We start from the raw sequence: 12878 nt of genomic DNA, 5'->3' as shown, positions 1-12878 counted from the left end.
CTGCTGTGGAAAACAGTTTGGCAGTTCATCATAAAGTGAAATTTTATCATAGGATCCAGCAATTCCCCACCTACATATAGAACCAAAAAAATTGAAAGCCAGGAAATTACACAGGATTTCTATACCATGTTCACAGCAGCAGCATTCACTATAGCCAAAAAGTGGAAACAATTCAGGTGTCCAATCAGTGGATAAAGGGGTACCAGATTGTGACACACATATTATATTACTCAATCTTAAAAGGAGTGAAATTCTGACGTGTTGGAACATGGATGAACCCTGAAAACCTTATACTGAGTGAAATAAGCCTGACACAAAAGGTCAAATATTTTTTATTTATGTGATGTACCTAGAATGGACAAATTCAGAGAGGCAGAAAGTAAAATAGTGGTTACTAGGAGTTGGGGAGCTACTGTTTAATTAATTGGGTAGGAAGTGTCTATTTGGAACGATGAAGAGGTTCTGGAGATGATTATAGTGGTGATGGTTGCACAACAGTGTGTATGTCCTTAATACCCCTGAGTTACAAACCTAGACATTGTTAAAGGGGAAAATTGTATGGCATATATATTTTTTTAGTATAAAAAGTTTCAAGAGAACTATTACCAATACATATTAGAAATTAAAATTAAAATAATTTAAACGAGATTTTTCATCCTTAAGATTAGTGACAACTGGCCCTGGCCAGTTTGCTCAGTGGTAGAGCGTCAGCCTGGCATGTGGATGTCTTGGGTTCAATTCCCACTCAGGGCACACAGGAGAAGCTCCCATCTGCTTCTCCACCCTCCCCCTCTTATTTCTCTCTCTCTCTCTCTCTCTCTCTCTTTCTCTTTCTCTTTCTCTCTTTCTTGCCCTCCTGCTCTCACTGAATTAAAGAAAAAAAAAGATTAGTGACAACAAAATGTGAGGAAACACAGTTGGTGTATTAGGTTGGTTATTGCTGAGATCACCTTAGTATAACAAAATCAAATGTTTTGAAATATGCTCATCCTTTTTATTAGCATAGATTTTCTCAGTTGAATAAAAAAATCAAGTTGCAAAAATGTATCTTTATATTATAAAACATCAGCACTGTATTTATGTACATTTTTGAATGCATAGGAAATATTCTGAATGGATACATTATTTAAAATATTAGGCCCTGGCTGGTTTGCTCAGTGGATAGAGCATCGGCCCTGTGTGCAGATGTCCTGGGTTCAATCCCAAGTCAGGGCACCCATGAGAAGTAACCATCTGCTTCTTTTCCCCTCCCTCTCCCCCTTCTCTCTTTTCCCCTCTCGTAGCCAGTGGCTTGATTAGTCTGTGCATCGGCCCCAGGTGCTGAGGATAACTCAGTTGATTCAAGCATCAGCCACAGACAGGGGTGGCCAGGTAGATCCCAGTTGGGGAGCATGCAGGAGTCTCTTTATCTCTCCTCCTCTCACTTAAAAAGTATAAGTATAGGCCCTGGCCGGTTGGCTCAGCGGTAGAGCGTCGGCCTAGCGTGCGGAGGACCCGGGTTCGATTCCCGGCCAGGGCACACAGGAGAAGCGCCCATTTGCTTCTCCACCCCTCCGCCGTGCTTTCCTCTCTGTCTCTCTCTTCCCCTCCCGCAGCCAAGGCTCCATTGGAGCAGAGATGGCCCGGGCGCTGGGCATGGCTCTGTGGCCTCTGCCTCAGGCGCTAGAGTGGCTCTGGTCGCAATATGGCGACGCCCAGGATGGGCAGAGCATCGCCCCCGGGGGGCAGAGCACCGCCCCTGGTGGGCGGGCCGGGTGGATCCCGGTCGGGCGCATGCAGGAGTCTGTCTGACTGTCTCTCCCTGTTTCCAGCTTCAGAAAAATGAAAAAAAAAAAAAAAGTATAAGTATACACAGTGGTCCTTCGCCTATCACAGGGATTAGGTTCCAGAACCCTCCACAGTAGGCGAAAATTTGCTAAGTCACAACCTTATATTTATTTTATTATTTATATATATTTTAAGGCTTTATAAACCCTCCCACACTCTTATAAATCTTGCCCCACACTCTTATAAACTTTCTGTGCTCTTAAACACTTTCTATACTCTTAAACCTACGTAATTTTAACAACATATAAAATTCTCTGAGTACTCACCAGTGAATATACAGTAATATTCTTTTAATATATTTTAATTAATATTTTAAATTGTTTTCAATTTTTTAGGCTAGAAAATGCTTATTTTACTTAAAAATACCGCAAAATTCCGTGATATAGCAAAAATACATGATACAAAATTAGATATATATAATTTAAAAATCCACAATACAGTGAGACCCTGAAAAGTGAATGGTGATATGGCAAAGAACGAGTGTGTGTGTGTATTCATGAGTTATAAAATTAAAAATAAAAGTCACAAATTATATACCAGGTGTTGTTACCTAGCTATCTTACATTTTTTTTTCTACTGGTATACATTTTTTCCCTTTAAAATTTCCCGTGTTGTACTCCGCTGTGTAACACCATTACTAGAAAATAGAACAGGCAGTTCCACACCTTAGTGCACTACTAGTTTGAGCTTTGTTCACATGTCCTGTTCAGTATTTTTTTTTTTTTTAAGGTGAAAGGTGGGGAGATAGGCAGATTCCTACATGCACCCTGACCAGGATCCACCCAGCAATCCCATCTTGGGCCAATGGTCGAGTACCAAGCTATTTCTAATGCCTGAGGCTGATGTGCTCCAATGGAGCCTCTGGCTGGGGGAGGGGGAGGAGGAGGGAGGAGAAGCAGATGGTCACTTATCCTGTGTGCCTTGACCAGGAATTGAACCTGGGATGTCTATATGCCAGATTGACTCTATCCATTGAGCAACCAACCAGGGCCCTATTCAGTACTTGTATAGCAACTGTCAGAACATTGTAGGAAATTAATGATTAGAAAAGTAATTCGTACCTTTTACTACTATATATAGAAAAAATACAGAGTTTACTTGTTCTGAACTGTAGTTCTTTTGCCTTTGTGTTATTAAAAGAAGTGGTTGTACATTTTATAATATTTTTAAAAATACATCTAAGTTAAATTTGTGTCAGAACTATATAGTGTTAACTCAGCTTTATGAAAATAGCATAAAGTGAGCTGTTGTCTCAGTTGTTTATGGAGACCTTAGGCTTTCCTCCCCATTCTCACAAATTTTAAACCTATGGAGACCACATCCGCATGCACCTAGGTCGCTCTTTATTGCCGATTTCAGGCATCCAGTCAACAAATACATGCTGATGCTATCTTGGTGCCAGACTTCTGTGTGTAAGACGGCCACAGAGATAAATTCAACAGAATTTCTCTCCTGAAGAAGTTCACGTTCTAATAGAAGGGAGGAATGATAAACTGTGTATTAGAAGATACTGGGTAAGATAAAAGATCTGTGTCAAGGCATTCTGCACACAGGAGGGGCACACAGCCAACACGTTTCTTTCACATTTTAATGGTAAAACTAAGACTACCTTTCAGTATAGCTTTTTAATCCATATTTATTATTAAACTCAATACATTATTCACAATTATACTTACAGACTGAGGCAAATATGTAATATTTAAAATGTTTAAATGTAACATGATTTGGAAGGGCCTTTATATGGGGGTGAGTGCTGCTATTTTTTAAAGAGTGTGAAAATAGCGTGCTGAAGGCCTGCCCAGAAATGGGGTTCAGCTTTCCTGTTTTTTATTGTAACCCATTTGTACACTCTGTCCTCTGTGTCTGTGCTGTGTTTTTCTGTTTTGGTTTTGATTCCTTTTGTTTTTAAAGTTAAGAACCTTGGAAGTTCTCTAATCTTCCCCCCCCCCCCCCCATAACCTAACCTGCAAAGGATGCCAGAATCACCCATAGAACTTTTACAAGTTCAGCATATGCTTGTGATTGATTCACCAGGTTCATGAGGACAGGGGTGGAGCCCTGCTCTCTGTGGGTGTTTTTTGTTTTGGGTTTCTTTTTTTAACTTTATAGGTGATTTTAATTACAATTCTATTGAAAATTGGTATTCGAAGTACAACTTTTCTGTAGTGAAATTCTTGACTTTAGAGTTCTCACTTGCTTGATGGTTCCATAAGCATGGAGCAGTATCAACTGGTTTCCATATTATTTATCAATAATTCTTTCTTACGAAACTGTAAAAGGTATCTGTCCTCAGGATAAATAAACATTAAAAATTAGAAGTTAAGGATGTTTTTGTTTTGTTTTTTTATGGTGTGATTATTTTTCTGTTTGGGGGTATTAATTTTTTTATGGTATCCTATGTATTTTCTTGGATTGAAGCACAACACTGAAGAATCTTCAAGCTACTGTTAATATTTCAGATCCCTGGGTAGATTTAGAAGCACCAAAACAAATTTGAAAACAACTCACACCTTCTTTTCCAACTCCTGCCATTAAAAGCAGAAGAAAACCACAGTAAAAGTAACCAAAAGAGTGAAGGGTCATTCCAGAGAGATGTGATTATTAGTTTATGCAGAGTATTAAAATACAGAACTTGTTTCAGTCTTATCATTAATTAAACTGCCTATAAGCTGTGTATTTCCTAAATTGAACCTTCGGAGATGATTTGTAGGAGACTGCTACTATGGTCTATAATTGCCCCATTAAATGTAACTTTCATCTGGCTTTCAAAAGGAAAATTTTGTTTAATTCAAGTTTCTGTGTACTTATCTTCAGACGAGGGTAAAAGTGGGCTTACAGTTCATATACAAAATAATGCAATGATAAACTGTATTTTGCATGCTTATAAATCCTCCTTTAAAATATTTGCAGTAAAAAATTAAAGTGTCTTAGGCTTTCTGACTTGATCGTAATGGATCAGGACATCCTGAGGTTCGTATTTTTAGAGAGCTATTGCCCCTAGTTCTTTTGACCATTACCTTAGTGGTATAATGACTGATAGGAGTTCATTTTCAGTAAGCTTGCTAGTAATACCCAGCTTCTCTGGGGCCATGACTGTTAATGAATGTTTAGTTCCTAGAATTGGAAATGAAGGTTTACAGTTACTAGGTAGCAGGGTAATATTCAAATACAGTGTGCTTGAAACATACATCATAATAGCAGTCGTAAATCAGTTATTGTATATGCACATGAGCTTAAAATTTTCGAGAAATGCAGTATTAAAGATGCTTTAGCATAACTTTTTTTCTAGTTAAATAATGATTTTATTGCTTGAATACATAGACATTTTATGCAATCAGCCCAGAGGATGTGGATGATTTCATATATCTAATTGGGAGGGAGGACTCTTGGTCTTACAATATTGAGCCAACCAGTGAATACGGCTCTTGATCAGAATCAGATGAAATATAGCATTCTTATTCTTTCTGTTCCTCTTAAGATGCTTTTAGATGGCAGCAGTTTTCTTAATTAATTGGTAGGGAACCACAGGAAGATCAGGAGCAAGTTCTTTGGACTTAAAAGAATTCTCAGGGTTTTATTGGCTGTCACAAAACTTACTTGGGCAATGCCATGTGAGTCTCTCAGGATCATACCAATTTGCAAAGGAGTCATGCCCTTCTTGGCCAGTTTGTAAGCCGTCAACCATCAACTTCAGCCAGGTTGGGATGCTATGGCCTTGGGGCAGAGCCAACTGGGACAGGCCTTTCCCAGGAACTTACATGCAAGTAGCAGAAGGCAGCAAACTTTCTTAGTCTTTAGACCAGGGGTCCTCAAACTACGGCCCGCGGGCTGCATGCGGCCCCCTGAGGCCATTTATCCGGACCCTACCGCACTTCCAGAAGGGGCACCTCTTTCATTGGTGGTCAGTGAGAGGAGCATAGTTCCCATTGAAATACTGGTCAGTTTGTTGATTTAAATTTACTTGTTCTTTATTTTAAATATTGTATTTGTTCCCATTTTGTTTTTTTACTTTAAAATAAGATATGTACAGTGTGAACTGGCCCCCTGTGTAAAAAGTTTGGGGACCCCTGCTTTAGACCAATATTGTAAGATAATATGTATGAATATCTTGAATAGTCCCCATTCTTAATGTTGTTACCCATAGTAAGGTCTCTGTTTCTAATGCTCTCTTGTCCTCCATGAAAGTCACTGTATTAGTAAAATTTCATGGTATGAAAATACCAGTCTGTGTTCATTTTTCTGTTGGTGGGTATTTGATTTGTTTCTAGTTTTGTGCTAAAATAAAGCAAACATAATAATGTGATAAAAATTGTTGACTGTTTCTCCTGATGTACATCAGAGTTTCTGTAAGGGTACATACCAAAGGGAAGTTACTGGGCCATGAAGTGTGTGCAGCTCCAGTTTTTCTAGATAATGCCTAATTATTATTTTCCACTGTGGTTATATCAGTCTAGCCTCCACCGGAAATGTGAAGTATTCCAATTATTCCTTGCCAACATTGATACTGTTAGGCTTTTAAGTTTTTGTTAAACTGGTGACCATAAAAAGATACCCTGTTGTGTTTTCTTATCAATGAAGTTGACCATCTTTTGCAGTTTTTTAAGCCGTTCAGGTTTATTTTGTGAAATCTTTTCATATCTTTTATTTTTCTATTGTGTAATTTGTCCTTTTTGATTTATAGGAGTTCCTTAAAATATTTTGGTTACCAGTACTTTTGATGTAATTGGTTTGCTTTTTGTGAATTTCTGTATCTTTCTGTCAGAGGTATCTTTTTATATTTCCGTCTCCTAGTTTTAAAGATTTAAATATATATACAGAAGTTACAGTTACCTTAATTTTGTCTTGTTTTAAATGTAAGTTTTTATATTTGGCAAGGTACACACTAGTTGTCTATCATACCTTTAGCCTAGGCCAGGACTGCCCACGCCGCTGCCTGTCCTGATGTGCATGATGTGTTATGTTTAGGCAGCTTGTTATTTTACTCATAGATATTTTCACCTTAAGTTATTTTATAAGATATAGCATTTAGTCCTGGAGAATAATATTGTTCCTTTATCCTAGTGGAACTACTTGAATGTGTAGTTAACATGCAAATATGGTTAAAACAGCATTACTAATAAATATTGCAGTATTTTCAGAATCAGATATGAGTGTGGTTTGAATACCCAGGTATTTACCAGGTTTTGTGACATAAAGCAAGTATGCAGTCTTCCAGGTGTCTCACCAGTAAAATCAGGGCATAATAATGCCTACCTCATCATTCTAGTCAGTCATGTTTACAGAGTCTCTTCTGTGTGCTAACTTGCAAAGTTTAAATGACATTACTTAGGTTGGGTGCCTGGCATGTGGAAGTAACTTGTTAGATATTGGTTCCAGTTTCCTCTATTTGAGTAATTTTTTTTTCAGCCTTATTATCTCCTGTTTATTTAGAATCGACACCAGGAGACAAATCTGTATCACATTCTTGCACAACTCCTTCCACGTCCTCTTCCTCCGGACTGAACCCTACATCTGCACCTCCAACATCTGCTTCAGCTATCCCTGTTTCTCCTGTTCCGCAGTCACCAATACCTCCATTACTTCAGGATCCAAATCTTCTTAGACAATTGCTTCCTGCTTTGCAAGCTACACTGCAACTCAATAATTCTAATGTGGACATATCCAAAATAAACGAAGGTAAATTTTCATGCTAATAATTTTTAAAAACTAACTTGTGTATAAAATTATGTAATTAGTAAAATCTCCATTTTTAGGAGTGGTCTTTGTTTCATTTTGAAATTTATATTTGTACTTTATTATTTGGAATTTATATCTCCCATAATGTCGTATTATTATAGTTGAGTTAATATTGGGTTTTCTGTGTATTTTTCAGAACTCATCATATATATCATATATACCATAACTACTGGTATATACTGGTAGTTAACTGGAAATAAGCTGTTTTGCAAGTAAAAAGCATTTGCTAAACTTGATATAAAAACACTTGATTTTTTAGCTTTTTTAAAAAAATCCTGTCTATGGGCAATTATTTGGAATGTTTAATATGCTGATTACTAGAATGGTAGGAACTCAGGTAATTAATACTTGAAAATATTTTGTGAAGGGAGGTAATGGATAACATAGCATTTGGCTCTTTTTCATAGTTTATTGTGTTAATTCCAGCTTCACTTTTCAGTACGTGAAAACTTTCAGGCAGTGATTGCAAGGAAGTCTGAATAAAAGTATATACTGTACTCTTAATTTGTAAACCATTTAGATTCAAACATTAAGTCCTAAGAGCATTGCAAAAATTTTTATTTTCTTACATTTTTATATGGTTGAATTCTTTATCTTAAAAATGAAGCTATGCCCGGCCCTGGCCAGTTGGCTCAGCGTTAGAGCATCAGCCCAGTGTGTGGAAGTCCCAGGTTTGATTCCCAGCCAGGGCACACAGGAGAAGTGCCCATTTGCTTCTCCACTCCTTCCCCTCTTCTCTCTCTCTCTCAGTCTCTCTCTTCCCCTCCCACAGCCAAGGAGGGGAAGAGCAAAGTTGGCCCGGGCGCTGAAGACTAGAATGGCTCTAATTGCAGTGGAGCAACGCCCCAAAGGGGCCGAGCATCACACCCTGGTGGGCATGCTGGGTGGATCCTGGTGGGGCACATATGGGAGTCTGTCTGCCTCCCCCCTGCCCCCGCCCTGCTTCTCACTTCAGAAAAATTTAAAAAAAAAAATGGAGCTATGCCCTGGCCAGATGGTTCAGTGGTAGAGCATCGGTCTGGCTTGTGGAAATTCTAGGTTCGATTCCCAGCCAAGGCACACAGAGAAGCACCCATTTGCTTCTCCACCCTTCCCTCTCTCCTTTCTATTTCTTTCTTCCCCTCCTGCAGCCAAGGCTCCACTGGAGCAAAGTTGGCCCGGGCACTGAGGATGGCTCCATGGCCTCTGCCTTAGGTGCTAGAATGGCTCCAGTTGCAACAGAGCAACGCCCCAGATGGACAGAGCATCACCCCCTAGTGGGCATGCCTGATGAATCCCAGTCAGGCACATGCAGGAGTCTGTTTCTCTGCCTCCTGCTTCTCACTTCAGAAAAATACACACACAAAAAAAATGGAGCTATTGCAGGCTAGTTGGTCATTAATCTTTTGTTCTTACTGTCCTCAGCTTTTCTGTATTTTGATTTTATTGTTTAAGGCAGTGGTCGGCAAACTCATTAGTCAACAGAGCCAAATATCAACAGTACAACGATTGAAATTTCTTTTAAGAGCCAGATTTTTTAAGCTTAAACTATATAGGTAGGTACATTGTTATTAACTTAATTAGGGTACTCCTAAGCTAGCCTTTGCTAAAAACGTCCTCTATATGATTGAGCCGCATATGGCTCACAGGCCGTGGTTTGCGACCTCTGGTCTAAGGTAACCATGCCATTGTCTTGTTTGATAGGTTAGCTCTTTATTAGGCGAAATGGAACTGGTATACAGTTTCAAGAAATGATAGCATAAGAAAATGCTAGTAACAAAAGCTCTTATGGCTTTCCTAAGTGCCCAGCTTTTTTCCTCTTAATACTCATTCTTAAAAGATTGTTGGAGTGGGTCTTGATGTAGGGGTTTGAGTGGTCGGCTTGTCTAAAAAAGCAATCTGTTTAAATAGCTACCATTTATATAGTTAAGAAACTGAGCATTTTATCTATATGGGAATAGATTCATGGTATAATCAGGAGTTCCAGTGAATGCTCATGTTACTGTTTTTTAAGTCTCAGAGAGGAGAATTTTACTGTAAAGGAAACTACTCTTTTTCTTGATCATAATCCCATTAAATTTCTTGTCCTCTGCCTCTGGTTATTTCACGTCTCTAGACCCATTCTATGACTCCTGTCATCAAGATCTTTATTTTGACAGTTCTAGTTCGATACAACTCTAGTTTTTTCTATGTTCTTTCTGAATTTTTAAGTTGTTATTAATGCCACATATGCCTCTGTTTTATTTTAATTTAAGATATATTTTTAGTTCTTACAGCAGCTGTGACACAAGCCTCGTTGCAGTCTATAATTCATAAGTTTCTTACTGCTGGACCATCAGCTTTCAACATAACCTCTCTGATTTCTCAGGCTGCTCAACTCTCTACACAAGGTATTCATATTCTTAGATATCTTCAGCATTGTATCTTGATTTGGGGGGATTTCTAGCAAATCATTTCATCTTTGAGCTTTTTTGCTATAGTAATGGTTTTATTTTATGTTTGATTTTTTTTTTACCGTCACTATAGAGTAGTGTTTTTATATACCTCATCTTGTTTATTTTTTTTATTGGATTTATTGAGGGTGACCTTGGTTAATAGAAGTGTACAGGTTTTAGGTGCATGATTCTGCAATACAGTAGCTATCTATTGCATTATGTGTCCACTGCCCCAAGTCAGGTCTCCCTTTATATACTTTTTGGGTGAAAGAGGCTTTACCATCTTAAAATAATTGCCATCAAATCTGCAATGCAATATATATTTTATGCTGAAATTAAGTTATTGTTGAGATAGTTTACTTTAGAGCTGAAAATAAATGATGATACGCCCTCAATCGTTGTGAAGAGTTGAGTACATTTTAAGAGTTGAAGTTTGGATCAGGTTGATGTTAGATGGTTTTTGACTAGAAGATATGGATACAGAAAAGCACAAGTCTTGCCTTGAAATAGCCATCTTCCTCTTCTGTGATGTTATTCAGTGGAGAGAGACACAGGGATAAAGGAGAAATGAAAGGGTCGCTTTGACTCTTACCCAAGCCCCAATTCAGAAAGCTGGTAAATTGAACAGGAATAACTGATCTAAAACTGAAGTACAGTGATACCTTGAGATACAAGCAGACTAACATATGAATTCTTAAGATCTGAGCAAAATTCCGAGATACGAGTCATGATTCAGGAAACTGCTGCTAGTTGATGCATTGGCGCATGAGTCCAGTATCGGCAGCACAGTACCAGCATCTCATTCTTTCTCACTGTTACCCACAGAATCAAGTTGAATCTCGTGCACTCTACTCGTTCTTGCATCATTTTTGAATTTTTTACTAACTTTTGTGTGTGCTAACATGGGGCCGAAGAAAGTGAGTATAAAGGACAGTGGTGAGAAGAAGAACAGAATGATACCGACAGGAGTAAAGCAAGAAATAATAGAAAAACATGAGCATGGTTTGAGTGATTGAACTGGCAAAGCTGTACGACCACAATACATCTACAATTTCTACCATCCTTAAACAAAAGGATGCCATCAAAAGTGCAAATTCAGCTAAAGGAACTACAATTCTGTCCCAATTAAGGACAAATATCCATGAAGAAATGGAGAAGCTTCTGCTGGTGTGGGTGAAAGAGAAAGAGCTGGCAGGAGATACAGTGACGGAGACTGTAATATGCGAAAAGGCACATATTATTTACAGCGACTTGAAGAAGAAAGAAGAACCATCAACCTCAAAAGAGGCAGAAGATACGTTTAAGGCACGTCACAGCTGGTTTGAAAATTTCAAGAAGAGATCTGGTATCCACTCGGTGGTGAGGCATGGTGAAGCTGCAAGTGCTGACGTTATGGCAGCTGAGGATTACATCACACTTTTTGCTGTGCTTATCGCAAAGGAAGGCTACATCCCCCAGCAAGTGTTCAACTGTGACAAAACAGGATAGTTTTGGGAAAAAATGCCCCAGAGGACTTTCATCACCGCAGAGGAGAAGAAGCTGCCAGGCCATAAACCCATGAAGGACAGTCTGATACTTGCATTGTGTGCAAATGCTAGTGGTGACTGTAAAGTAAAGCCACTGCTAGTGTATCATTCCAAAAATCCTTGAGCCTGTAAGACTCACAAGATTCTTAAAGAAAAACTGCAGGTTATGTGGCACACCAATGCTAGGGCATGGGTTATGCGGCATTTTTTTACTGAATGGGTAAATCTCGTCTTTGGTCCTGCAGTGAAGAAATATCTTCAAGAAAATAAACTCCCGATGAAAGCATTACTAATCCTTGAAAATACTCCAGCCCACCCACCTGGTCTTGAAGATGACATTCTCGATGAGTTCAAATTTGTGAAAGTCCTCTACCTCCCACCCAACACGACTTCAATCTTGCAACCTATGGATCAGCAGGTCATTTCCAACTTTAAAGAGCTTTACACAAAGCACTTGTTCTGCCGCTGCTTTGAGGTGACTGAGAATACAAATCTAACCCTTCAAGAGTTTTGGAAAGATCACTACAACATCATGATATGTTTACAGATTATTGACTTGGCATGGCAAGAGGTTACAAGAACCTTGAACTCAGCATGGAAAAAGTTATGGCCTGATGTTGTTGCAGACAGGGACTTTAAAGGATTCAGACCAGAGACCAAGACCGAGGTAGAAGCATTGGAGGAGATTGTGTCCCTCAGAAAGTCCTTGGGTCTGGAGGTAGATGAGGGTGACATAAAGGAACTCGTTGAGGAACATGAGGAGGAACTCTCAACTGAGGAGTCGAAGGAGCTACAAGTGATGCAACATACGGAGCTTCTGCAAGAGATTAGTAGTGAGGAGGAGGTAGCGTCGGAGGAAGTGATTTCTACAAGTGAAATTAAAGACATGCTGGCAATGTGGGAGAAGCTTTCAAGTTTCATTGAAAAGAAACACCCAGAAAAAGTTTCAACTGTTCATGCTTCAGCACTTTTTAATGACACTTGTTTGTCACATTTCCGTAACATTTTAAAAGCAGGCAACAGCAAACCTCTTTGGATAGATTTTTATTCAAAAGCCCTGCAAGTGAAAGTGCCAAAAGTGCAGCCAAAAAGGCAAAAACAGGTGATGATTAAATGAAAAATACATAATGTTAAGCTTAGGTGAAGTTTAAAGTTAAGAAAATGCATTTTTTTTTTACAATTAAGTTTTTGTGGTTTCATTTTAAGTAAAGAAAGTGCAGTTTTAGTTTTGTTTAAAGAAAATGAAGTTTTAGTTTACATTTAGTGTTAAGAAAGTGCAGTTTTAGTTTACGTGTCTACAGTGCCTGCATCCCTCCTCCCTCCATCCCCCCTCCGCCATTCACCTTTGTTAGCCCCACTCGTCTGTCTCCAAGGT

At 38.8% G+C, this 12878-nt stretch overlaps 1 protein-coding gene across 9 annotated transcripts in view; it reads left to right on the top strand.

Annotated features, from left to right (window-relative positions):
- WAC (WW domain containing adaptor with coiled-coil) overlaps window positions 1-12878 on the top strand; it is a 109923-nt gene that overhangs the window by 83962 nt on the left and 13083 nt on the right. For 7 of the 9 annotated variants that reach the window (XM_066233355.1, XM_066233356.1, XM_066233358.1 and 4 more), the window contains 2 exons: window positions 7234-7503; window positions 9810-9932. In XM_066233355.1, coding sequence (XP_066089452.1) covers window positions 7234-7503; window positions 9810-9932 — 393 coding nt within the window. The remainder of the gene's footprint in view (window positions 1-7233; window positions 7504-9809; window positions 9933-12878) is intronic. The other 2 variants (XM_066233361.1, XM_066233354.1) reach the window with 1 other exon arrangement.

This window comes from Saccopteryx bilineata, chromosome 5 (assembly GCF_036850765.1).
Source record: "Saccopteryx bilineata isolate mSacBil1 chromosome 5, mSacBil1_pri_phased_curated, whole genome shotgun sequence".
Classification (NCBI taxonomy): domain Eukaryota; kingdom Metazoa; phylum Chordata; class Mammalia; order Chiroptera; family Emballonuridae; genus Saccopteryx; species Saccopteryx bilineata.
The sequence above is the reverse complement of the archived record's forward strand: the minus strand, read 5'-3'. Positions and strand labels throughout refer to the sequence as shown.